Below are 27,081 nucleotides of genomic sequence, written 5' to 3' on the forward strand. Positions count from 1 at the left end.
TATGTACCTGACAGAAATATTAAGACAGTGTACATAAAAACACTATGTAAACTAGGATTACTTTTATTACATACTTCCAGAGAAGAGCCAAAAGTATTAAACATTTTCTTCAATTTCTAGCACATTCTGTGAGGGCCTTGAAAATAAACTGCCCCTTTCCTAGGATTTTCTTTCCCTTTCCTGTTTATGGAAGAGTAGATGTGGTTATTCGAGTCCTCAAAACGAAGGCAACGAAATCTGGAACGGTCTGGAATGGTAGTTTGCTCCCTCTGCTGGCCTGAGAGCAGGATCACACTACCTGAGACTAAGTTCAAGTTGTTTATTTTCAGGGAGGGGATTGTAACAATGTAATGGCATTCCACTCAAAGACAAAACACATAGTCCAGCACTATCTTATATATCTGACAATTAAAAGCAATTTGTTGGGCGCCTGGGTGGCTCAGTTGTTAAACGACTGCCTTCGGCTCAGGTCATGATCCTGGGGTCCCTGGATCAAGTCCCGCATCGGGCTCCCTGCTCAGCAGGGAGTCTGCTTCTCCCTCTGACCCTCCCTCCTCTTATGTGCTCTCTCTCTAATAAATAAATAAAATCTTTAAAAAAAATAAAAATAAAAAAATAAAAGCAATTTGTTTGTCTACCTTTTCTTTTTTTTAAAAAGATTTTATTTATTTATTCATGAGACAGAGGAAGGGGGAGGGAAAGAGAGGGAGGGAGGGAGGGAGAGAGAGAGAGAGAGAGAGAGAAGCAGTCTCCCAAGGAGCAGGAAGCCCGATGCGGGACTCGATCCCAGGACCCTGGGATCATGACTTGAGCCGAAGGCAGACGCTTAACCAGCTGAGCCACCCAGGCGCCCTACCTTTTATTTCTAAGTATTAATTATCTTAGGGTTCAAATCTAGAAAGTTATTTTTGTACAAAGGTTAGCTGCCCACTATTTTTCTCCCAAAATAATTACTTTAAAAGATTCTGCTGTCTCTATAGTTAAGGCTGAAAGAACACTAAAAATACTCAAACTTGCATTTTACTAGATTTTCTTTGCTACCACTAATTTCCGCAACCACATAATTTACGTCCAAACTTACAAGGTTGTATACGCTAATTTAACTGTGAATCATTTTTTTGTATTCAAAGTCTTAGATTATGTATATGAAAGCTAATTTATTAAACCTTTGTACACAAAGATGAACATACCTGTATAGCAAACTTATATGAGGAATGAAGTTACAAAAAAGTAAAAGTATTATTAAAATTGATGCGTGTAAATCACTTACAAAAATACCCCAAATGGGGTAAAGCTGCTCATCCCTGATTTTTCTCATTTGGTTGTCAGAGTTGAAATATGAATTTAAAATGGTTAGAATTTTTTTCTTTTAAAAAATGATATATTAAACTTATATACAGGATAATTAGCAAAATGTAGAAAGGGAAAACAATGTACAAAAGACAGATAAAAACCATCACTCCTGACAGACACAATCCAAAAGTAGTAGAAACCTTAGCAAACTATCTCTAAGCCAGCTCTTACATTGCCCCCGCCAAGTTCTTATCAGTAAGAATAAAATATAGTAAACCAGCAAGCCCAGTCTTTCTGTTCTTTAAAACAGGCCTGACTTTAGGCCACAATTAAGCTTTGGATAGGTTTTTAAACACGGGAGGGACAAATCGGAAAACAATTTTATCTCCACTTGGTACGAATTAACAGAACACAAAGTTATAGATATTAAATAGTTCTTCGTGCTAAGTCAAGCAGCTATTCAGAGGCCTTTTTGTTTTTCTGCTGGTTTCGGGGCGAGTTCTTTAGCAAGTTTCTTATCCTGAGGTACATTCCAGTGGATTCTGCCATATTCTCAAATTCAAATGGCGTTATTCCAGTTGCAAACTTGCTCATGTCAGGTACAGGACTATGAATTTTAGTGGCCGTTGAAGGACTGGTGTCCACATGAAGGAGCTTCTGACTGCCTCCATTACTAATGTCACAGTTCGACACAACACTGCCATTATCAAGAGGAGCATCTTTAGAGTCTACCCGAGCAGACTCTTCCCTTTCCTTCTGACAAAGCAACGTAGGCTCAGAATCTGGGCTCAGAGAATGTTCAACTTCTGATCTCTTTGTACAAGTGTCTGGTACCTCGGGCTCATCGGGCATCATCTGCTTTTCAGAGGTTCTCCCCTCTGGAACAGGGAGGTCTAGCTCATTTGGACAAGGCGAAGAGGCGACCGAGTTCCCAGTGAGAGGTGTGTCAACAGGAATATCAGAATCACTGTTCACGCTCTCGGCCTGCTCGAGGGCCGCCCATATCCGCCTCTGCTGTTCCTCAAGTTCTTCCAGAGTCAGCGAGTCCTCATCCATAGCCGCGGACGCTGTTCTGGCCTGGGGGGAGTCGCTGGGAGTCAGTGGCGGGGTGCCCTTGGGGAGCGGAGGGGTGAAGATGGGTGGAGGAGTTCCCCGTGGCAGCGGGGGAGGGGTGCCGGGGGGCAATGGGGGCTGAAACTGAAAAGCTTCGCTGCTTAGAGAGCCGTGTGGGACCTCCGCATCTGAAAGAAAACAGTGAGGATACTTGAAGTTGTCACAGCATCTGGTTTTACCAACATTGGTAATTTGAACTCAGGTGTATCCAGAGATTCAATGGCCAAAGAAGCTGGCTGGGGAGGGGAACACTCTGGAGGCTCAGGTACCACAACCCTCACCACCTGAGAAGAACACCTGCAAGAAGAGCTACAGGCTCTTCCGGCACCGGGAACTTGAGGGAAACCCATTGAAAATCCATCTGTATGCTGTGTGCATCGTTGCTGAGTGAGGAATAAGAGCATGGAGGCAGAGAGTAATTTCCAAGTGGTCGGCCGGTATGGCGGACTGGGGTCCATGGAAACGCGGAGGGGACGATGGCGGGAAACGCAGGCTGGGTGAGCTGCGGCTGAAGGAGACGAAGCTGAGGAGCCAGGGTGGGACAGCCCTGGCCTCCTTCCCAGTTCTGCACCTCTAGTCTAGACTGCCCGCCTGAACAGTGGGTTCGTGCGGCTCATGGGTCACTGGTCCTCACACCTGTATGTCCCAGACACAACAGATCCAACCTGCCCCAAACAATCTTTTCCTCAAACCTGGACTCTGCTCCCACATGCTGTTCTCTCTAACGGTACCACCGGTGGTGTCTGGTTGAAGTCTCCCAAACTGAATCTGTTCATCACCTGAGTCCCTCCTCTCTCTCTGCCCCCCCACCCCGGCCCCTGGTCATCTGTGCCTCTGGACTCAGCTTCCTTATATCCATTCTCCAAACTATTTACCTTTGTAAAGCACGAATCTGGTCCCATTAACTTTCCCAAATCATTAGAAATAGAAACCCTTCAGTGCTCCCATCACCCACAGGACAAAGGCTGATCTCCTCTGTGCCTTACAAGACCCTCTATGACCAAGAACCTGCCTGCTTCCACCATGTCATTTCTCACTGGCAGGCGTAAGACCCCGGTGTCACTCTTCTGTTGTGCGCCAGAGTGGCTCATGCTTCTGCACTGGCATTTCCCATGGATTCAAATGGCCTAGCCCTGTTCATCTCCATGGTAAATCCTTGAATTTATCCCTCAAGATGCAGTTCAAAGTTGGTCTTGATCGGGTCTATGACCTCATCCAGCACAGCGGCTCGGCTTTTCCCGTGTGACACCATTACAGCCTGTAACCAGCTCTGTGGCTCTGTATGTCTCACCACGGGCCACCACATTTATATTAAAAGGACACTGATACCTCTGCACCCCCTCGGCCACACAGACTGGAAACTAAAGGCAGCAATTGTGTCTCATGAATCTTCCTGTCCTCAGGGTCTAGTAGAGGCTCCAAAACAGCACAGGTTTTAAAAATTTGGCAAATTCAACAGAATTCACACAATCTTGACAGCTATGCAAAACCAGGCTGAACTTTCTCATTTGGGCAGTAAGATCTGTGAGGTAACATACTGTCACTTAGATTTTAAGAAATCAACTCAGAAGAGTAAAGAACAGCTAAGAGCTGAAAGGAAGGATGAACGCCAGTGAGAGGGGCAGGGAGAGCCGTCAGGAGAGAGAAGCCTGAACGAAGATGCCATTACTCAGGTGTTGCTGGGATCTGGGCACCTGGCTAGAAATGGCGCCAAGATGAAGGGTGGATGCAAGTGCAGATGAACGGCCTCTCTCAGTCTGGGAATCCCAAGGGTACCACTGGTGCTCTTGACTACAATGAACACCATGTAGGAGGAGGGGGCAGGCGGCCAGGAAGGCAGAAAACCCGCCAGTAAGTTATTTCTTTAACAACCAGGGCCTGTTATGCGTTTAAGAACAAACCATTCCAGGTGTAACGGGAGCTTCATTTGCACAGACTACTGTGGTATGTATTCTTGACAGGAGAACATCATTGTACACTGGGAAAAGACACAAAGGCAGCTCTGGTTCACAGTTCCAAACCAAATCGCTAAACCATGGGTTTGTGACAAAAGTTTTCCACAGGAAAATAATTACACCAACTCATGTTTCTTCTCGGGAGTGAGCCGTCCCCAGAGGTCACAGACTCTGCTCCTCCTTCCGGACTGCGGTCCGTGCAGGGCAGGAAGCAGCTGGGTGAGGGCTGTGCCGGGACTGGGGATGGGAAGGCCTGCGTTGCTTTAGGACCACATACCTGGGTGTTAGTAAGTCAGCCTGGTTCAGTGAGCAGGCCATCGTGGCTCCTGCATAAGCAGTTCTAAAATCTGGCCCTGATCATCTCATATATTATTACTTGTGCTGGTGCCCACAGTGAGCCTTACCTTTGCCAGCCCCGCCTCACCTCGCCAGGCCACGCTCGCCTCAGGGTCTCGAACTGAATCCCTTCCTCAGGGCGAGCCTGGTGCAGGGCCGCTGCTGGTGCTTCTGCCTGCTTGCACACACTTGCTAGGGTAGTTCAAGGTCACAGGCTACTTGCTAAAGGCCCTCTGGTCCCAACCATGGGCAACGGCAGCTGGTTTTTTTGGTAAGCCTCTGCCTCTTTAGAAGAGCCACACTTGTAACTGAAGCCGCTATAAGATGCACTCACCTCTTGAGGACAAAGGACCACATGGCAGGAGCTTCCTTGCCCAAACCACAGGCTTCAAAGATGAGCCAGTATGAACCTCTACAAAATACCAGGATCAGAATGCTGACCACACACTAAAGCTCAAGGCCTAAAGCCACGTGTCTTGACCACCATGTGTCTCCATGCATCTCTCCATCCCCAGTCAGTCCCTTTGGTGTTTCCTCTCAACCCACCAGATGTCAGGGTCTTTGAGAGTTGCTAATAGCAACTTGCCTTCCCACCTAGGTTCTGAACAACTTAAGTGATCAGTCAACAAATAATAAGTAATAATAAGTAATTCTTTTGGAGAATTGCTTGTTTTTTCAAAAGTTCATACAGGTGGCAAAGACTGTCATAATTCTGCCGTGAACTTGCCGACCTTGTGAAAAGTGAGACTGGATATTGAAATCAGGCTGCTGCTACTAAAAGCCCGGGCTGTGAATGTGATTCTGGCAGCAAGAACTCCAGTGGCTCAGACTAAGGAGAGCAAAAATTTTGGGAAAATGGGGGGGGGGGGGGGATTTTGTTTTGGACTTTAATTACCTTGGATTTTAAGGGAATTTAATCTGTGACCTTTGAATTCTCCCTGGTAATTCACAAATAAGAAAGGGATTCACAATCACATTGGGGCAATTTGTATTGCTAGCATCTTATCATCAGGGTATCTAAATCCACTTCATCTTCATGTTGCCATTTAATCTCACTTTAGAACCTCTGATGTGCAAAAAGGGCTAAAACAGCTGGGCATACTTTGGTATAGGAGGTAGCGCAAGGAGTGACTTCAGTCTTGGATTCAGAGTAGCTTTGTGATTTATCAAATTCACCTGAAGTTCTGATTCATTTGAGAGCTTTCTGGGGGCAAAATCTAGCTACTCACCAGCAGTACCAAGGGGAAGCCCAAAGGACCCGTGGTTGGTATCAGGGGGTTAGGGACTCAGCAAGGTGGGTGCGTGCCTGTCCTGATCCACTACTGACCTGCTGAGGCCTGTCACAGTCCTGGTTGGCCACAGCTTCCATAGTTAAGCCCAGAGGATTAAGAGAATAAAAAGCCAGAGGACTATCGGAGGGCAAGGCCTCTGTTCCCCTGTGGGTTTCCAGAAGGACAAATTTCCTCATGGCCTCTCTTCCCTGGAAGGAGGGGCGACTTACCGAGTTGGGGTAAGAAGAATGGGAAGAATAACTGGGGAAGTTTGGCTCTGTCCTTCTTCCTCTTGGGATGGAGCTGTTAAAGCAGACCACTTTCCACCCCCGTCCCAGAGCGCTGCCCCTATTCGAGGGCCAGTCCAGATCCAGATCCAGGACCACTGGGGCTAGGTGGGTAGGATCGCCTGACTCAGGAATGCAGTAAGCTGGCCCTCACTCCAAGCTGTCTCCTACCTGACCCTGTATCAGTACTAGAGGTGATGCTCTCATCTCCAAGGACAAAATCAAAGCATTTTTTTAGTGCTCCTAAGGCACCCCACCCCCACCCCCATGGAACTCAGGAGCACGCACATTCGCCCTACCTCCACAGTGAAATCAAGACCACAGGACGAAACCTACCCGAGTCAAGCTCCATGTCTGCAGGCGAGGTTGCTAAGCCACTTTCCTTCTTCTGCTTCTTTGGGCTGCTAGGGCTGGACTGGGACGAAGATCTCTTGCCGCCAGACCTCACACTTGTCTAATGGAGAAGCCAAGCCAAGCGCAAGTTAATGGGGCAAAGAATTAGATTCCACGCCTTCCCTCCAATAACAGGCAGAAAACCAGTCTGGAGCTAAGTGTAGGTAAATGGTGAACGTAGCTACCCTTTTCCTTGTGACTCATCAGAAAATAGAGTGCTTTATATACAAAACAAAAGAGCACTAAGATGCTAATAAGTGACAAAATCCCACAAATAAAGGCAATACATTCTTATCAACCACACCCTAAAAAGCTATTTACCGCTTGGAAGTTAGAAGTAAGGTAATTGGCAAACACGTCCTTCTGCTGACATGCCTGCATTGGTATGGACCCAAACATCCTCCACTCCTAATGAAGAAAAGAGAAGGAAAAAACAAGCCTGGATTTGGAAAACATCATACTTCTGAGATTTTGTAAAGTGGAAGTCTCAAATGACATTTCTGCTTCATCCTTGACTTTTCCTTTTGGGGGATGTTAATGAAAATGATGGCGCACTTAGGGGAAAAAAACCCAACCAACTCTCCCTGCAAAATGATCGCCACTGAATACTAAAAGCCTACTTGACAAAATCACTTGCCCCACAAAGGTCCCACCTACTCCCAAAAAGTTGTAGGCAGTGGCCGTGGACTCCTGGCAAGCCTCCTTCCCCTCAGGCCCTGCACTGCCCACAGCGCCTTCGCTCCTAACACACTTGCTCACACTTGCTCACGCTGAACTTCCACCTTCTGTTCTTTCCCTTTCCAAACCCAGCACTCATCTTTATGGTTCAACATCACTTCTCTCTCTTCGAAAGATCACATGCAACAGGCGTTCTCAAGAAAAATCACTTTGGGCTCCGGTCAAACCTACAGATTCCAGGGCCAAGTCAGTTCAATCTGAGGGTGGGACGCAACAATGTGCATTTTTCCCGAGCGCCCCCGGTGGACTCTGTAGGCTGGTACTGGGACCATTTCCGGAGGCACGGATGGCTTGCGCCATGCAGTTTAGCCCTGAACTAATTACACACTTGTCTTCACATCTATTCGCTAGACCCTAAGTTCAACCTTTGCCTTCTTCTCTGCTGCCCAGTTCCTAAGAACACCTAAGAAGGCATTTTTTATTGAAATATCACCACCACCACCACTACCACCACAGGCCATTGTCGAGTCTTGAAACATAAAATAAAGTTGGAAGAGATTAAATGTAGAAAACCATTCTCATACAGAATGAGAAATTTTACTTTGAAGAGAAAAAATGGGGGGACAGGAATTATAGAATAGAAAAAGGAGTCGCTGTAACTTAGATTTATTAAAGGCTTTACTTTCAAATTCCATAGAACCAACAATACTACCTCAGCACCAACCCATGTTTTAAAAACATAATCTTTTAATTTTAGAATAGTTTTAGATTTACAGAATCTAACCATTCTTTTTAGCTCCTTTTCATAAGGCATAAAATCAGAAAAAAACTTTTTTTTAAAATGAACACAAGATTTCACTTAAGATTCTAATCAACACAGGGGCGCCTGGGTGGCTCAGTTGGTTAAGCATCTGCCTTCGGCTCAGGTCATGATCCCAGGGTCCTGGGATCGAGCCCCACACTGGGCTCCCTGCTCAGCCGGGAGCCTGCTTTCCCCCTCCCCTTGCCCTTCCACCCCACTTGTGCTCTCACTCACACTCTCTCTCAAATAAAAAAAAACCATTAAAAAAAAAAAGTAAAAAAAAAAGATTCTAGTCAACATAAAGGAAGTTACAAAGTTAAACACACAAGTAACATATTTACTTCTTTACATAACAGTAACTACTACACAGCCTAATGTTTTGAACAATTGTTATAATAATGTCCCATCCCAGAAGAGTAAAAAAAACAATATACTTACATCTGGAATTCCTCTGGGAGTAGATATATTAAAACCTGGATAGTTTACCAGTTTCGAGAGATCGTAGGTGACGCTTTTATTCTGTTGGGCTTCCCCAGCTTCCGCTTCCCCATCAGCACCATCTGCCGCAGACCATCATCAGAGCATTAGTACTGCTGGATACCAAGGTCAATCCCTCTCCAGACCAATATTGGGCTGGGCAAGTGCTTATATCCATGGCAACAGAATCATTCTGAGAATGGCTTCGATTATAATTTTTCCGAATCATTAGAACTTTTAAACAATGTAGACAGGATACTTCAATAAAAATAACTGTTTAAAATCTTGGAAACCTGGGTTTGTCTGCGGGTCGCTTAAAAGTCTAGTCTGCATTGATCTGATGACTTGCCTGATACTCTATTCCAATGCCTTTATTTTATTTAATAAACAAATAATTCTTATTATGTACCAGACACTGTTTTAAACGGTTCGTAAGTATCAACTCCGTTCATCTTCATTAACAACCTTAAGAGGTACGTACTATTAAAGCCACTTTACAGATGACAGAAGGATATTTGGGAACCACTTTATTATTTTGAAAACTACTGAATAAATCATGCATTTATTTTGCTAGTCCTACGAGGTTTACATACATAAGGTAATCAACAGTTTGCAAGAAGTTTCTCTTTAGGTAAGTATTCCAGCTAATAAGCTAAGAAGTAATGAAAGAATGAGGATATAACCATTCTGAGGCGTCCCTACTTGGTGAGTTTTTAAAAATATTTTTAATTACTGGGGCGCCTGGGTGGCTCAGTCGGTAAAGTGTGTGCCTTCGGCTCAGGTCATAATCCCGGGGTCCTGGGATCGAGTCCCGCATCGGGCTCCCTGCTTAGAGGGGTGTCTGCTTCTCCCTCTCCCGCTAAACCCGCTCGTGTTCTCTCTCTCTCTCTCTCACAAAAATAAAAAAATCTTTAAAAATATATATATATTTAATTCCCTAAGTAATATACAGAAATATTTTCATTTTTAAAAGATTTAGAGCATCAGAGAGAAACTACAGTCTCTAGTCCAATCCTCTTTCTTTCTCAGGGGGAACCACTGCTGAGCTTGCCGGATTGGTTAAGACTTTTTGTAAGTTTTTTTAAAAAGGATTCTTACCATCTGCCACATTGCAGGTACCGTGCTACATGCTAGGGGATGTACTGGTGAATAAAATAGGTATGGTTTTAGCAATTACAAATCTTAACCATCTAGCTGGGAAAATAAGGGAAACAGAACCAAGAAGTAAATACATACAAATTGTGATAGGGCATGAAGGAAACAAAGAGGGCCCAGTGATAAAGACTGGCAGGCCAATTAGGGAGAGAGATATTTAAATAAGGTAGTCAGGGGCGCCTGGGTGGCTCAATGGGTTAAGCATCTGACTCTTGGATTTGGCTCAGCTCCTGATCTCATGGCTCCTGAGATCTAGCCTCGAGTCAGGCTCCCTGCTCAGTGGGAGTCTGCCCGGACATTCTCTCCCTCTGCCTGTTCCCCGCTAGCCCCACTCACGTGCATGCTCTCTCTCTCGCAAATAAATACATAAATCTTAAATAAACAGATAGACAAGTAAATAAGATGGTCAGGAAAGGGGGCGCCTGGGTGGCTCAGTTGTTAGGCGTCTGCCTTCGGCTCAGGTCATGGTCCCGGGGTCCTGGGATCGAGCCCCGCATCGGGCTGCCTGCTCCGCGGGAAGCCTGCTTCTCCCTCTCCCACTCCCCCTGCTTGTGCTCCCTCTCTCGCTGTATCTCTGTCAAATAAATAAATAAATAAAATCTTTAAAAAAAAAAAAAAAAAGATGGTCAGGAAAGGCTTCTCTGAGTCTGAATCCTAAAATCTAAATGGTTCTCAGTTAACATCTTGTAAAAATACATTTTACATAAATGTCCTCAGAAAAAACACAGAGCATGGTCTCATCCCTATGGGATCCTTCCTTTCTTCCTCCCTCCCTCCCCTGTAAGATGAATGGCGTCATTGGTAAGTTAGGCAGAAACTGAGTATTGCACAGAGATTTTGTCATGTCGGCTCATACAGATTCATTCCACTCTTTAAAGACTGCAGGGAGGGGTGCCTGGGTGGCTCAGTCGTTAAGCATCTGCCTTCGGCTCAGGTCACCATCCCAGGGTCCTGGGATCGAGCCCCACGTCGGGCTCCCTGCTCAGCGGGAAGCCTGCTTCTCCCTCTCCCACTCCCTCTGCTTGTGTTCCCTCTCTCGTTGTGTCTCTCTCTGCCAAATAAACAAACAAAATCTTTAAAAAATAATAATAATAAATAAAGACTGCGGGGATTCCACAGCCCAGATCTATCATCGTTTATTTAGCCATTTTTCTTTAGGGCCTTAATGTTGTTTTTAACCTTTCACAGTCATATTCAATGCTACAAAAATACATATACATACTTTCCTTGTGCACATGTGTGAATATTTTTCTAGAGTAGACACCTAAGAGGGAGGTTCTAGATCACAGCAGGGTTTATGTAATCTGTATTTCTAGGTCTCCTGCACTGATGAATAGATTTGTTACCAGTTCTTTTCTTTTTTTTTTTTTTTAGATTTTATTTATTTATTTGAGAGAGAGGATGAGCATGCACAGAGGGAGCATGAGAGGGAGAAGCAGACTCCCCGCCGAGGGGCTTGATCCCAGCATCCCAAGATCACGACTTGAGCCGAAGGCGGACGGCTTAATCAACTAGCCAACCAGGTGCCCTTCTGTTACCATTTCTATCAGATATTACTTGAATTCTCTAATTAAGGAGAAAAAAAAAACGTAACATGTAAGCTGACTTATTTTTTCTAACTTAACATACTATACCTTTTCCATCATAGAGTGCAAGCCCTGAGTTCTCCAGTTCAGCCTCTTTGAGCCACCCGGGGGGGTATCCGAGCTGGCGCATTCGATATATAAAAGGTGGAAGGCTCTTATCCGTCACCCCCAGTGCATCCTGAAGTTCCTCACTAAGGAAAAACAAAGAGGAAAAAGAAATATGGTAGTCTTGTTTGGATGAAAACACAAACGGTCCCCAATGTTTTAAAACAATCGTGTGTCTTCTGTTACACACGGTGACATGGTGTTTCACAAATGCATACGGGAGATTCCAATGAATGTTTCTGAACGAACTGATGCGTATTCTCCAGAGCGGGGCTGGAGCACACCCATATATTGATGATTACCCTCAAGACACAGAGAACACTCCATATGCTGGTGACATAGAAAGGACATTCTATGGAAAAAATCACAGAGATACCTAATGACTCCCGGCTTGAATCTTCCAAATCTTTCTTCCACCTCTTCTGCATGGTATCGCTGCTGAAAATTCTGGCTGTTCGCCTCGCCACAGGCATCCATATACTCTTTTCTCTTTTCACTTATTCGAGCAGCATTCCGCGGCTAGATCACAGCACATTTGAGAAAAATGGAAACAAGCAGTTCAGAAATTATTTCAGGAACTGAATAAATATAAGCACTCTGTTTTAGGCCAAGCAAACAGATTATTCCAGTTGTAATATATAGCAAACAAGTACAAAAGAAAGGGGACATATTAGAAAAATAAGCAAAGAAAAGAAGCACTTTAATTTCTTATTACCTCGGTATTATCTTAACATAAAATCGAGTTTTTAGAATAAACTCTAAAAAGTAACTCTCATGTTTCATTCATCTCAGACACAAAGCACTGTAGTAATTCTTTTTTAAATCTAAGGTCTTAAAATTTAAGTACAAATCTGAAAAGGTTTCAAATTCAAGGACCAAAGAAAGTTAACTAGCAAGTTTCTTTATCTCACACAAGGCCATAAATGTGTGAAAAACATTAGAAAGTTCTAGTTCAAAGATTTTTTTTTATATGAGAAAAATTTACCATTGGACAATCTTTCATTTGATGTTCTTCAGAACCACAATTGAAACAGTGAGGCTTTGGCCTATTTGGTCAAAAAACAAAGATGTGCATAATGTAAATGAAGATACAAAAGCAAATCAATGCAATTCTTTATGACAGCAAAGTATATCAGAGAGACAAGAAAGTACGCAGATCACAGATTACTAATATCTGCAGTCATGAGTACACTTTCACCTCCTGTACTCAGCGATTTAAACAAACAGTACTTTTAACCAACTCTTTTAACCAAGGACCCTTATGTTCCCGACTGATCTGTCACCTCTGGGTTTTGTCAGCAGTTAATAAGAGAAGAACCGAGGCAAACAGATTATATTTCCTTTATATTTCCTTTCCTGCAGGTCCTAGGACAGCAATCAAACTGACAACAACGACACCTCTCCACCCACCCACGCGTATTAGGCGTGAACCAAGGATTTCCAATAAACAGATGACTGATTTAAACATATTAAATGTCTATATATTAAAAGTCTAGCTTAATCTGTAATTTATTTATAGTAAGCCAGCAATGAAGAATATTAATTTTTCAAGCTAAAAGCGTTTATGGTTTTGGTTAAAAAAGTCTTAAAAAGAAGAAGAAAACAAAACAACTCCCCACACAAACCTTTTTGCCTTTACTTGTATTTCTTGCCCTTCTAGAGAAACAATGTGGCTGAAGACTTGCTGGTACCTTTAGTGAATTTTATTAAGGAATAGTTATCATAGTCTGCAAAATTTGGTAAATTTTTTTAAAGGTGAACTTAATGGCAAGATGCATAAAAGATCTTCATTCACTATGTAGGATACTTGGGTATTTCCCATCCTTCGGTAAGCTGAGGGTTTTCATTTAGTAGCGGTTGCCCCAATTTATCAAGGCAAAAATTAGTAAAATACAGGACACTTCCTACAACCTGCAGAAAACAAGTCAAAAAATATTGCTATTTAAGCAGGAAAAAAAAAGACATTATATTATGTAAGACTATGATTAACTGTTTTAACAATTTAATTTTGGAGGAAATTCTTAGAAGTCATAATCAACTCCCTAGTTAAAGGAGCCAGATTTTGAAGTGTAAGCAAGAGCTGCTTCTTTAAACTCCCCTGTGTCTCCCAGATCGGAGCTCCCCTCTCAGGAGATCATTACTATCAGCTGCATTCTCCTCAGACTTTAAAAATAAAAGCTTTGACTCATATGTTTCCCTCTGATTCCCCATCTCTGCTTCCCTTAGCGGCAAAGACAATTCAGAAAAGCCGTATTTACTATTTCCACCCTCCCTCCCATTTCCCCTTTTCTTTTCCCTCCGATTCTGGGGGAAATTTCATACACAGAAGTTGAAAAAATGGTACAGTGAACACCCAGCTAATTCCTCTCCACCTGGATTCAACAACTGTTGCTATCTTCCACGCCCGTGCGCGCACGCACACACACGCGCACGCTCCCACAAACACGCACCCTCACACACACATGCACACATGCACATATGCTTTTCATGAACCGCTGGAAGAAAGTAAGCCACCACCATCAACTTAGTCTAAGCCACTGTTTTCTCTCGCCGGAAATTAACATAGTAACTTCCTAACGGGTTTCCAGCTTCCACACATAACCAGCTGCAGCCTCTTTTCATGACCTTCACCCCTGAACACTTCAGGATGGGTCTCCTGAGGATAAGAACATTCTCCTAAAGCCACAATACCACGGTCACACCCAAGAAAATTAATAAATCCTTAATATCATCTATATCCAATCTCTACTGTTTTCCCAACTGTCCCCAAAATGCCTTTTTTTCCCCCTCTAAGCCAGGATTTAAGGTTCATGTGTTGCATTTACATGTTAAATCATTTTAGTCTCTTTTAATCTGGAATAGTCCACCACTTTTTTTTTTCCTTCTTAGATGGCCCTGCCATTCCCTCCTGAACATCTCCGGGAAGGCTTCCGTTCCTTCCATGGTGCTATGCTCCCCAACGACCCCCCCCCCCCCCAGCCAAATTCACTGCACAGCTCTGTCTTCGTATCAATCAATGAGCAACAACCGACACAGGTGATTCCTCCTTCCTCAGAGAAATGCTCCTTTTGGCTTCTAGGACACCCTGCTCTACCCTGCTGACCAGCCCTTCTCATCTCTCCATCTTCTGTGAGACCTGGTCCCAGTTCTCTCTACCTGCACTCTCGAGCCGATTTATCCAGACCCATGGAATGAAGGATGAATATGCTGACAACGCCCAAATACCCAGTTCTGCCTCAACTCCAATCTTGGATATTCAAGTGCCAACCGACAGCTCTCCTAGACCTGTGAGAGGCATCTCAAACTCACCTACTTAAAACTGAACTGGATTCCCATTCCCCTCCTAACCCGCTCCTCCCACCAGTTTTTCCCATCACGGCAAAGGCGAGGACACTCTTCTGGCTGCTAAGGCCAAAAACCTGAGTCATTCTGACTACTCCCTCGCTTTTATGTTCTACACATCCAATTCATCAACACATTTGATCAGTTCTATTTTCAAGGTATTCCCAGGTTCGAACCACTTCTCACCTCCACCATTGGCTCTCTAGACTAACTTGCCATCTTCCGTCACCTGATATCAATACAAGAACTTTCCCGCTGGCTTCCAGCTTCCACATGTAAACCAGCTACAGACTATCTTCCACAGAGAAGCCAGTTCTTTTGAAAATTCAAGTCGTATCATGTCACATTTCTACTTAAAAGCCTCCAATGGCATCTCATCTCACTTAGAGTAAAACCCAAAGCCCTCACTATGGCTTGTAAGGCAACATAGAAATCTAGATCTTATGTTCCAGGGTCAGAAGGCCTGGATTCAAACCCTGGCTTTGCTCCTGACTAGCCAAGGGACCCCACGGCAAGTTACTTAGCTTTCCATGTCTGTTTCCGCAGATGTAAAATGAGAATAATAGTACCTTCATGGGCAGTATCTGTAACGAGCTTAGAACAGTACTTGATACACAGTGAGCAAGTGTAAGTATCTGCTTCTGCCCCAGGGCTTTCCACTCACTTTGTCTACTGCCTGGAGTACTCTTCATTCAAACTGCACTACAGCTCACGCCCTCAATTTATCCAGGGCTGGCTCAGAGGCTGTCACCATCTACTCACTATACAAACTGAATGCCCCATGGCTACCCTCTAACTCCTTGGCCTGATTTACTTTCTTCAGAGCTCTGCATCCCCCACCAGAATGTAATTCAATGAGAGCAGAGACTTTGCCCTTCTTTTTCATTGCTGTGTCCTTGGAATCCAAAAGGGTCCCTGGCACAAGGGAGCATTTGGCAAATATTTATTACTCTTTATTAAAGGACTAAATAATACATAAAACTCCCACTTTCCAGGCAGGTGCCACTCTCAATCCCAGAACCCTAGAGTTAGATGGGACATGAAAAGTTACGTAGTTCAAATTCTTTCTTTAAAGCACCTTGACGGCATCTCAGGCTTTGACTTTTTACAGTGACATGGAATTTGCTTTTTTTTTTTTTGAGACCTACCACTTCATTTTCACATCTCTGATAGAAATTTGCACTAAAAGTTGACTTGCGATGTGCCTCTTTGTAGTCCACCCAGTCACTGGTCCTGGTTCTGCCACTTGGCACTACATAGAGTGATTTAAAGTAACACCTTTTGCAAATAACAGCCTTTGTTACATTTGCAGAGATGTGATACCCCCTGTCAATCTCTTCAGCAATGTTGGGGGCTCTTCATCACCCCAGCAGCCCCACGTCTTCAAGACTGTGGTCTGTCAATGGGGCACAATACTCCCTAAACATGAAAACTAGTCAGCCTTGAACAGAATCCAGGATTACATCATCTTCTTAAAAAAAAAAAAAAAAAAAACAACTCTTTGAGTTGCAAAATCACACCACTCCACTGCACTGACACAGTGAGATCCCGCATAGGTACGGAAAGGCCCAAATGTAGGCTCATCCCTGTTATGCCGCTTCTGTTTTTCACCCACCATTTGAGCTTGTCAACATTTTTAATCTCCTACCTGCCATCTGTTATATTAGTTACTTATCCGTCCCCTCTCAGCCTCACCATCTGTAAGTGCAACATGCACGCATTCTAGATCATCATCCACGTTCTTGAACATCAACCAAAAGAGGTTTGTCAGGACAAAAATAAAGTCCTCCAAAGTATGTCTACTGTGTATACAATAGTTACTAAAAAGCAAACTATACTATTTAGAGGCTGAAGTCTCCACTATTGTTTATAACAAATTTCATGAAAGGATGGGGATCCTTTGAGCCATATGGGCTGTACCACCTTAATGATACCCAAATGACAAAGGATAGGAAACATGTTATCTACAGAATTCAAAACTAAAATGTCCACACTTACACTAAAAGCTTCCTTGTTGTTTTTAATGGCACAGGATTCTTCTACTTTATGATCCTCTTCTAGCATAACACTAGATGGCTAATGCAAAGAAAAACACGTTACAAAAAGTAACCAATTTTTACCAACTTCAAATTTCAAATATTAGAAATTTAAATACACGCCTTATTTTCTAATACATACCACTAAGGTATATTAAGCTTTTAATTCATCGTTGTCACAACAGGTAAATTTGGAAGCTAGAAATGTTTACGAAATAAATTTCACAAGTGGGAAAATTTAAAAATTTTATAAAAGATACAAAAGACAGCACCTTCTGAAGCATTAGTGTATGCTATGCTTTCATGTTACTGAATACTAATTCATGCATTAAATTTAATGAATTAAATAAATATTTAAACTCTCAATACTTAAATTGGCAAAGCAGACTTTATCTTGAAGATAACCAGAAAGATTAAAAAATATGTGATTCTACGTTACTGGTTAATATGGATAATATAACTCTCACAGACCTCAGGCTGCTATAAAATTCTGAAGTGCTCCCTGAATCAAAAATTAGGTAATCAGTATGGTTTTTTTGTTAAATGTATTGTTTCTTGAATCTTTAAAAACTGTATATGATATATGAAAACTAAAGGTGATGAAAATTTAATTAATCAGAACACACTGTTCTCCAATCTGAGGATAAACAGCTAACAACCCTATCTGAAGGACTCTACTTACCTTAATTTGGAATTAAAAAAAAAAGCCCCGAAATCATAATTCTGATTTTTTAAAATATAAATTCATGCTCTAATAGTCACATAGCGAAATTTCTTAGATTTCTTTGGGCATGCTATTGATTTTTTTCCCAACGAGGAGAAGGGAAAAAAAGAATGGCACGTGAACCTGTTGGTTTTAGAGAAAAAGAATTCATCTTTTATAAACTCCAGAAATACAGATTTTTTTTTCTGGCTTCAAATTAATTTTCTGCCCCAAACCATGTGTCCAAGTGAGGAAATGGGGGGAAAAAAGACTAATTTTGAGGGAAGCCAGGTCTGAATATGACTCCCCTAAGAGAAGGAGCCACAAAGCAAAAGAACCCCCTGAGGCAGCACTGGTCAGACCAGTGAAGGACGTCCAACTGAAGCATGGGAGGTGAACAGTCTTAACAATCTTGGTGTTGTTTTTCTTTGTTTTGTTTTGTTTTTTAAAGTTGTAGTTGACATACAATGTTATATTAGTTTCAGGTGTAGGACACAGTGGTTCCACTTAATCACTTTCATTTTGATACAAGAGGCTCCCTGTAGGCTAATAGTTGGCAGTGAAAAGCATAACCTATTAATCTTAAAGTCTCTTAAGTTTGAAATACCTGGGGCAAAAGATTAAAGGAAGTCTTTTCCACATCATTTTTCTGCTGTTCCTCAAATCTTTTTACTAAATTTGATACAAATTCCTCTATTTCTTGATGATATTGCCTGCATGAATGAGAGGACACAACAGTCAGAACCCAGAGTAAACACTGAATAGACTGAAATCTTATGCATTATTAGAAGACGTCAGGAGTAAATTCTGTTATCTTGTTTTTCAAAGGTTTATCAAATCACTGACTGACTATAATACTCAGGAACCTATTTCTTAGGAAAAAAATATACATTGTTACCGAGTTAACAAAATGATTATGAAAATCTGTTTGGCATGTAACAGTGGCAAACATCTGTGCTGAGAATAGATGGATTTTATTTATAAATTTTACATATTTAAATTTTGAATACATAATCCATGTAAAACATGGTTCAAAATCCAAAAGAAGTAAAAGGGTTCCGTAATGAAAAGCTTACTTCCTGGCTGTGTCCTAGCCACCTATCTGCAACGCAGAGACAACCAAGGCATTCTTCCCTATATTCCTCCCAGAGATTCCCTATGCACATATAAGGAAACACCTATTTAAATGTTACACTGGAACAAAATAAAACCAAAAATACAATAGAAACACAAAATGAAGTAGCACAACTACGGAGGACTTTCTCCAGCTTTCCAGGTCAAGAACCGCATTCGACACATATTCCTTAACACTCAGCTCAGGAGGTGCTGAAGGAGACCAGATTAGGCTACAGTGGGACAGCCAACTTGCTCTTCACCAGACTTGATCTTTCAGGTCTCTTTAGCTCTGACGTTCTAAGATTTCTGCAGGCAAAATAGCAGATACACAGTGCCAGAAATTAGACTGCCATGAGCCAGAGCAGACGCTGATTCAAACCTGATGGTGACAGCAGTGCTGGTGCCCAGCTGTGCCCGGCACCTTGCTACTGCCACACTCACCACCTGGCGTCCCCACCCCTCAGAGCCTCAGGTTCAACCTGGGCTGAGAGAAAGGAGGTAATGGGCCTGCCACAGAGTTAACACTCTCTATATGGTTCCCATTACCTTCTTTACCTTGCCTAGCACCTGCAATAACAAGAGATTCAGTGAGCCAGGAGAGGGGAAGGCAACTGTCTGAAATGTCTATGACCACGCTCCGAGGGAGGGACAGGGCAAAGCCTCAAACCATTTCAGGACACTCTAGCAAGCACTGCAGGAATGCACTGAGTCACCCTAGCCCCAAGCATGCCAGAAGGCTTGCAAAGTTCTCATTCTCACACTCACACACACAAAATCATGTGGGTAAGCTTTGAAGACAGCCAAAAGGGTAAACTCAGTTACCTGATTTGGGGGGAGAACCGACTAACATTACTTACTGCTGCGGTGGTAGCTGTTACGCTTATTAGAGGCTATTACAGGCGCTCATTCAGCTACCTAAGAAGTGGTTACTATCAGTATCCTGTTTTCTAGTGAGGAAACTGATAATGCAGACAGGGTTGTGACCTGCCCAGATTCACATATGCAGAAAGTAGGGGCCCAGATTCAAATTCAGGTTTATAGATGCTAATGTCCTTGCTCTTAATCATGATTCCCTAAATTTTAAGTAAAAGAATAAAGATGGAATAAATACAAATGAAAACAGCATACTTATAGAGAACATTGTTTCATAAACACATTAACTCATTATACGTAGAAAAGGGGAAATTACTTACTTTGAAATAACATTGTTCATAAATAGAATCTGTAATAAAGGTCCATCTAACTTAGTATTGTTCACCAATATTCCACTAAAACAGAAGTTAAAACATATTCTTAGAAGATCTTAAAGTAAAATTCATAAATGTATATATAAACACACAACTTTTGTAATTAAGTACCAAAGAGCATAGAGTATTTTACAAATAAGATTAAGAACCACCAAGAACTCGTTTTCTCAAAAAAAAAAACACAAAACTTAAGTTTTCATGAAATTTTACCTACTTTAATGGTTTTACATAGAGGTATCCCTTACATAGTTTTACAAATATTTCACAGAAAATTTAAAACTATAATCTTTCAGTTTTCAATCAAAAAAATTCCTTAACTAATGGCTAGTTTCTTTACATACTGGGGGAAGGGAGGGTCTGGATAAACCAGCAGGTTAAAAGAAGATATTTCTAAAAGAATCAGAGTAAACTGAGCTTAGAAATATATAGGAAAATGAAACACTTTAAATGGACAGCCTCTTAGAGGGCAGTGCACATTCCAGTATTTCAAATCCCAGATACTAAAGCAGAGATATAAAAAGTATATTGTTGGGTAGGGGCGCCTGGGTGGCTCAGTCGTTAAGCGTCTGCCTTCAGCTCAGGTCATGATCCCAGGGTCCTGGGATCGAGCCCCGCATCGGGCTCCCTGCTCAGTGGGAAGCCTGCTTCTCCCTCTCCCTCTGCCCCTGCTTGTGTTCCCTCTCTCGCTGTGTCTCTCCCTGTAAAATAAATAAATAAAATCTTTAAAAAAAAAAAAAAAGTATATTGTTGGGTAACCTGGGTGGCTCAGTCGGTGAAGTATCTGCCTTCGGCTCAGGTCATGATCCCAGCCAGGGTCCTGGGACTGAGCCCCACATCGAGCTCCCTGCTCCCTGCTTGGTGGGGAGCCTGCTTCTCCCTCTCCTGCTCCCCTTGCTAGTGTGTGCTCTCTGTCAAATTAATAAATAAAATCTTAACCAAAAAAAGAAGTATTTTGTTCCTGGATATGATTTTCAAATACTGCCAAAAAAGAAAAAAAAAAAGTAGGATGTGGCCCCCAAATCTGAACAACATCCTGGTGGTAACCTGGACCAGCTGAGTCTGAGATTCTGCCTCCCCCCACCTGCCTCCTACTCCTTTACCTGCACAGCATGTGAAATAAATCAGTCTATATTTGGAATTGCTCACATCAAGAAACAAAAATATGGGGAGGTTCAGAAGTTTGTCTGAATTTGTACAAACTGCTCTTTTTTAAAAATACATTATGTTGGGGCACCTGGGTGGCTCAGTTGGTTAAGTGTCTCCCTTCGGCTCGGGTCATGATCCCAGGGTCCTGGGATTGAGCCCCACATCAGGCTCCCTGCTCTGTGGGAGGCCTGTTTCTCCCTCTCCCACTCCCCCTGCTTGTGTTCCCTCTCTCGCTGTGTCTCTCTCTGTCAAATAAATAAAATCTTAAAAATAAATAAATAAAATAAACATACATTATGTTTTTGGGCACCTGGGTGGCTCAGTTGGTTAAGCATCCGAGGTTTGATTTTGGCTCAGGTCATTATTTCAGGGTCATAGGATCAGCTGGTCCAACTCCAGGCTGAGCGCAGAGTTGGCCTGAGATTCTCTCCCTCCCCCTCCCTGTGCCCCTGCCCCTGCTCACTCTCAAGTGCACTCATTCTCTCTCTCAAATAAATAAATAAAATCTTAAAAAACACAAACATAACACGATATTTTGGGGGTCGCCTCAGTAGCACAGTTGGTTAAGCGACCAAACCTTGGTTTTGGCTCAGGTCTTGATCTCAGGGTTCTGAGAATCGAGCTGGGGGAAGGGCTCAGCACTGAGGCACTCAGTGCGTGAATCTGCTTAGAACTTTCTTTGCCCCTCCCCTCTCCGCTCCCATGCGCGTACAAGCACGTGCGTTCTCTCTCTCTCTCTCTCTCTCAAATAAATAAATAAATCTTAAAAACAACAAAAAAACCATGGTTTTTAAAAACCACACACAATTATATGGTCCTTAACTAGAGTCCTATTTGAGCAATCAGCTATAAAGACATTCAGTTGGGGAAATCTGAATATGGACTGAGCTGGAGTGTTAAGAGAATCATGCCAGTTATTGTGATAGTGCTGTTGTGATTATGCATGACAAAATCTTGTTTTTAAAAAGGTACATGCTGAAATATTTAGGGTAAAATGTGCATATGGGATGAAAACATGTATATTAATTGTACTGTGCTTTTCATTTCCCATACGTTTGCAATTTTTCATAATACAAAGTTAAAACGTTTATTGGACAAAAAGGAAAGAAACTTCTGATCATGACAGTTCCAAAAAGAGAACTGGGGTTACAGATTTTATCTATTTAATTTTATTTTTGTTTCTATTTTTTTAAGATTTTATTTATTTATTTGACAGAGACAAAGCGAGAGAGGGAACACAAGCAGGGAGGAGTGAGAGAGGGAGAAGCAGGAAGGCCGACGCGGGACTCGATCCCAGCACCATGACCTGAGCCGAAGGCAGATGCTTAACGACTGAGCCGCCCAGGCGCCCTCTAAATCTTCTATAGAATGCTTTATCAGTCTGACAACACAAAGAGCACTAATTCTAAAAAGAAATTTTTAATTTATTCCTTTCTTAGGATACTAATGCCTGTCTCATGTACTGGTGAAGCCTATGACGCTATCATTTAAACTCGAGTGATTATAACCCCTTTGTAATTGTTTAAATTATCAACTCTATTAGAGAGTGTGCTTATCTAAGTATCTTTAAATATTAAAAAAATTATGATTTTTGAGGAATCCCAGTTATATTCAGTACATTTAATATCTAACCATAAACAAGTTTAGATCCACAAAGTGTGTTCACATAGAGGAAGGAAGGTAGGGCATGGGGAGGTTTCCAAAATATATCTAAATTCTGAAATTTTAAACCTTTAGTTCTTCAGCTGGTACCAGGGACAAAAAAGTGCATGTGACACTGGATCATGGCCCCCCAAATTCTGAAAGCTTGATAGTACCATTTCACATAATAAGTTTGTAGTTTGACAAATATTTTAGATTTTAGTAACCTGTTAGATAAATTTGTATTAAGATACGAACATTTGCTTCTCAAAGTCAGATGTCTGAATGCAAATCTACTCATTGTACTTTCTTCAAAAGCACACTAATTTCTTTTTCTAAAATGAAATTTCCCATCATTTCTATTTAGAAATATATTTTAACTGTATAAATAAATCTTCACCTAGAGTAATACTGTAATCTTAATTCTAACTTTACAGAAATGTTTGTGGAATAAGAACAGCTAGGTTGGCAACTTGCCTGTTCTGAACATTAACTCAAAATTTTCTGGACATGTTTCACAAATATTTTTACTCAGTTTAAAAGTTATTCAGGTATACAACATAACGATCCAATATTTGTATATGTTGTGAAATGATCACTGCAATAAATCTAGTTAACACCCCCCAAAATAAACAAATTAAAAATTTAGTGGTTAGAATTCAACTTTTACCGCCAGAAGTTAAAAATAAAGGATCATTACTGATTTCTTCAGAGAACGCTTAACAATTAAAAACGATACAAAAGTCTTACTCTTCTTACAAAGAAATTATAGCTAAATATTAAATATTAGTAAAGGACAATGCTGTAATTGCAGTATCTCATACCTTGGTCGAGTCAGAATGTTCAATTTTCTTTTAAGTTCTTGATGTTATTACTTGTTAAGGAATATAAGCCCTCGTTAAACAAAATCATAAATATCATAAAATTCAACTATTCATTTCGGTGTCAATGTTATAAACGTTAAAAGACCCGCAAATATCTTGAGGATGACACACTTAACTGAGTTCCTGTTTTGTTGCAGGGCTAGGCATTCAAACCTAAAAATTAGTTTTCTCATCTCTTCCAACATAGATATTCTAAAACAGGGTCATGTAGTTCAAAAGACTAACAGATTGAACCCAAAGTGTTATTCAAACAAGGGTACTCCATCAAAACCTAAACAGCAATTCATTTAAGAAAGAGCAGCATGGGGGTGCCCCGGAGGCTCAGTCGATTAAGCATCTGACTTCTGATTTCGGGGTCCTGAGATGGAGCCCCAAGGGGCTCCCCGATTGATGATCGTGGAGCCTGCTTGAGGTGCTCTCTCCCTCTCCTTCTGCCATGCCCCCGCTCATGCATCTCTCTCTCTCAAAAAAATAATAAAACAAAAAGAAAAAGAGCAGCATGATAAGTGATAGAGTAAAACAAACGGTTAAAGACGAAGAATCTAGGATAGAACTATGGATGTTCACCGTACAATCCTTTCAACTTTTCTGTATTTCGAAATTTTACATATTAAAATGTAAAGGAAAACTGCATCATGAAAAAATCAGACTTCAAAAACCTTTAAAGATGATATACCAGCTGCGTTCAGGGTTTCATTTTAAACGGGAAACTATCTGAACTGAAATCATCTGCATATAGTTTAAAAAAAAAAAACCAAACACCTCTAAGAATGTAAATAACCATACTAACAAGTCTTGCTAGAAAGACTGTAATAATGTAACTAAGCCAAACGGAAACTTATTTGGCGCGTTTTCTCCTAAGGCTTTGCAACGCACCTTCACTACGGAAGGTATTCAAAGTCGAAGAACTTTAAAACGAATCCCCAATCTCAATCAGGCAATTAACCATTTCTCTCCGCATGCTTCAAATCCTTAAACTCCCAACTCCCGCATCCTAAAACCACGAGCTTCTGCCCCGCTATAAAAAAACCCAGATCTACGCTAAGGTCTGAGTATCGGGCTACCTCCTCATAGACAATTATAACATGACTGCATCAACTTAAGCTTGGCTGCAAAAAAATGAAATCGAATAAGGACTTCAGAGAGGAGGAGAGGACGTGGTCACCACCCTACGATCTAGCAGTCTGAAATAATCCTAAAAACCAGCCCCGGTTTGTGAGGCGCGAGGAGCGCGTCTAGTCCAGGACACGGATCCCCGGAGGGAAGAGGTTTGCGCCGGGGCACCGAGGCAGCTTACGCAAACCGAACCCTCGATTCTCCGCCCGCCTGCGGGGCGAGAGCGAGAGTGCTCGGAATTCTGGCCCTCCTGGAATTTCCGCCCGCGCCCTCCCAGACATGCCGCCCACCGCACGCCGGTGACAGGGCCCAAGCGAGCGGAAAGGATATTCTCGGCGCGGAGCTGCTCGATGGTTTCCTCGCACTGCCGCAGCCGCTCCCGCAGTTCCGCGTCGCCGACCCCATTCTCGTCCTCCTCGTCGCCGTCGTCATCCTTGAAGCGGGTGTGAACAGGCTTCGGGATCGACTCCTCTGGGTGGTCAAACGCCTCGAACAGCTCTAGGTCGCCAAAATCCACCTCCGCCGCCATCTTGGGCTGCGGGTAAAATTCGAGAAGAGGCGGAGGGGGCCGCCGGGCCGGGGGCGAAGGTTGTAGGGCGGCACCGCTCGCTGGGGCTTGGGCCGTGTTTAAGCCACCCGGTAGGGTTTTCTCCGGACGTAGGCCGCCGAAGCTGCACAAGGGGCGGGCCAGTCCCTAGAGACTACAACTCCCAGAATGCAATGGCGTCTCTCAGAGCCACTTCCGAGATTGCTCCGGAGAATGGCATGCTGGGACATGTGGTTTCTAAGCGACTGTTAACTCATTGTTTGCATTGCATACTGGGATTGGTCCTTTTTAAATGTGCAGAAAGCCTGACTAGATCAGAATGTGTTAAAACAAAATATATTGTGGGCACCTGGGTGGCTCAGTTGGTTAAGCGACTGCCTTCGGCTCAGGTCATGATCCTGGAGTCTCGGGATCGAGTCCCGCATCGAGTCCCGCATCGGGCTCCCTGCTCAACAGGGAGTCGGCTTCTCCCTCTGACCCAACCCCCTCTCATGCTCTCTCTCTCTCTCTCATTGTCTCTCTCAAATAAATGAATAAAATCTTTAAAAAAAAATATATATAGTCCCTGTGATGTATCTAAGGCTGAAATATCAGAGCACGACGCATGTCTTATCACAGATTCTAGTGTGCGTGCTAAATAGCAGCAAGAGAATAAGGAACACTGGTTTTGTCACAGATTACCTTTGTGATGTTGGACAAGCTAATTCAGTTTATTGAGATTGTTGCACTTTTTCATGAAAAACTAGCTAAATCAGACCGTTTTAGATTTGTCTGTTGCTGGTTTCGGTGGTTTCTCTCATTCAATCACTCATTCGTTCAATAACATTTACCACGTTCAACGTGCCAGGCACTGTTCCAGAGTTCGAGGATGCAAGAGAGAGCAAAATAGATAAATTACTGCTCTGGTGGAACCTACAGGCTAGCAGAAGAAAGAAACAACAACAAAATAACCCTAACTGCTCCCACTCTTGGGTCCAGGTGGATGTTGATAGGTGTCCATCATATTAAAAAAATATGTAAAAAATAAAAACAGCAAGTTATGGGTGTGTAACGATTTACTTTGAGCGAATCTGTGGGAATCAGTGAACTGAGGAACTGAGGTTTGAACTGAAACATGAAGTGTTAGGAGGGCAAAGTTGGTGGTGAGAGTACCGTGGATGGACTTAAGAGCCTCCTCCTTAGAAGAAATATGCAGGTGAAATGAGAAGAGAGTGGAGCACAATGAGGCTGGTACGTTAGGCCAGTGCTCACAGACCAAGTTAGGGATCCTCTCTCCATCCCCAAAATTGGGAAGTCATTTCAACATTTCAAACAGGTGGTGTGTTCGTGACTCACACATTTCCATTTTAGTAAGATGGTCTTGATTGTGATAGAAATACGATTGAAAATCCAGCAAAAGTAAAATTCCGAGTCTAGTAGGTTGATAAGTTTTTGTAGTGGAACCAATACATGTTTGGATTAGGGTAGTGGAAATTGTGGTGGAGAGTTGATGTTTAGAAGTAGAAAATATTTAAAAGATAAAATTGAGGGGTGCCTGGGTGGCTCAGTCGTTGAGCATCTGCCTTTGGCTCAGGTCATGGTCCCAGGGTCCTGGAATTGAGCCCGACATCAGGCTCCCTGCTCCTTGGGAGGCCTGCTTCTCCCTCTCCCACTCCCCCTGCTTGTGTTCCCTCTCTTGCTGTGTCTTACTCTGTCAAATAAATAAAAATCATAAAAAAAAGAAGATAAAATGGAAGCAACAGCTAATTGGACGGTTGGATACAAGAAATGAGAGTAAATGGGTCATGAATATTTCTCAGGATTCTGACTTAAACTGTTTGAATAGGGGTCTCTGCTTCAATCAGTTGGGTGT

At 42.5% G+C, this 27,081-nt stretch overlaps 1 protein-coding gene and 1 non-coding gene across 6 annotated transcripts; both read right to left on the bottom strand.

Moving 5' to 3' along the window:
• Window positions 1–307: 307 nt before the first annotated feature.
• Window positions 308–25,384, bottom strand: ZCCHC8 (zinc finger CCHC-type containing 8). Of its 5 annotated transcripts, none has more exons than XM_073881220.1 (14): window positions 25,011–25,384; window positions 23,507–23,547; window positions 19,842–19,916; window positions 18,140–18,245; window positions 16,792–16,869; window positions 13,259–13,362; window positions 13,077–13,142; window positions 12,437–12,497; window positions 11,828–11,970; window positions 11,395–11,537; window positions 8,567–8,688; window positions 6,970–7,056; window positions 6,592–6,709; window positions 308–2,534 (listed from the first exon to the last, which is right to left on the bottom strand). In XM_073881220.1, the coding sequence occupies exons 1-14, from the start codon at window positions 25,209–25,211 to the stop codon at window positions 1,750–1,752; spliced, it is 2,130 nt and encodes a 709-aa protein (XP_073737321.1). In that variant the 5' UTR covers window positions 25,212–25,384; the 3' UTR covers window positions 308–1,749. The 5 variants fall into 5 exon arrangements, with proteins under 5 accessions (XP_073737321.1, XP_073737323.1, XP_073737324.1 ...); XM_073881222.1 differs by having other exon boundaries at window positions 23,507–23,544; window positions 25,013–25,382; XM_073881223.1 differs by lacking the exon at window positions 25,011–25,384 and adding an exon at window positions 24,736–24,854 and having other exon boundaries at window positions 23,507–23,556.
• Window positions 19,258–19,392, bottom strand: LOC112837519 (small nucleolar RNA SNORA9). Its single transcript, XR_003211761.1, has one exon. It is a non-coding gene; the product is annotated as a small nucleolar RNA SNORA9 (small nucleolar RNA).
• Window positions 25,385–27,081: the final 1,697 nt, after the last annotated feature.

Source organism: Callorhinus ursinus, unplaced genomic scaffold, assembly GCF_003265705.2.
Source record: "Callorhinus ursinus isolate GAN/ISIS: 27379988/994484 unplaced genomic scaffold, GSC_fseal_2.0 scaffold41, whole genome shotgun sequence".
NCBI lineage: Eukaryota > Metazoa > Chordata > Mammalia > Carnivora > Otariidae > Callorhinus > Callorhinus ursinus.

Bases quoted from the DNA above. Each gene is read 5' to 3' on its own strand.
- ZCCHC8 (XM_073881220.1), bottom strand. From the start codon at position 25,211: ATGGCGGCGGAGGTGGATTTTGGCGACCTAGAGCTGTTCGAGGCGTTT. The intron at 11,538-11,827 runs GTATCTCTGTGA...GTTTTTCCTTAG, and splicing joins TTCAAGCCGGGAGTCATTAG to TGAGGAACTTCAGGATGCAC. The intron at 6,710-6,969 runs GTAAATAGCTTT...CTTCTCCATTAG, and splicing joins TTACTTCTAACTTCCAAGCG to ACAAGTGTGAGGTCTGGCGG.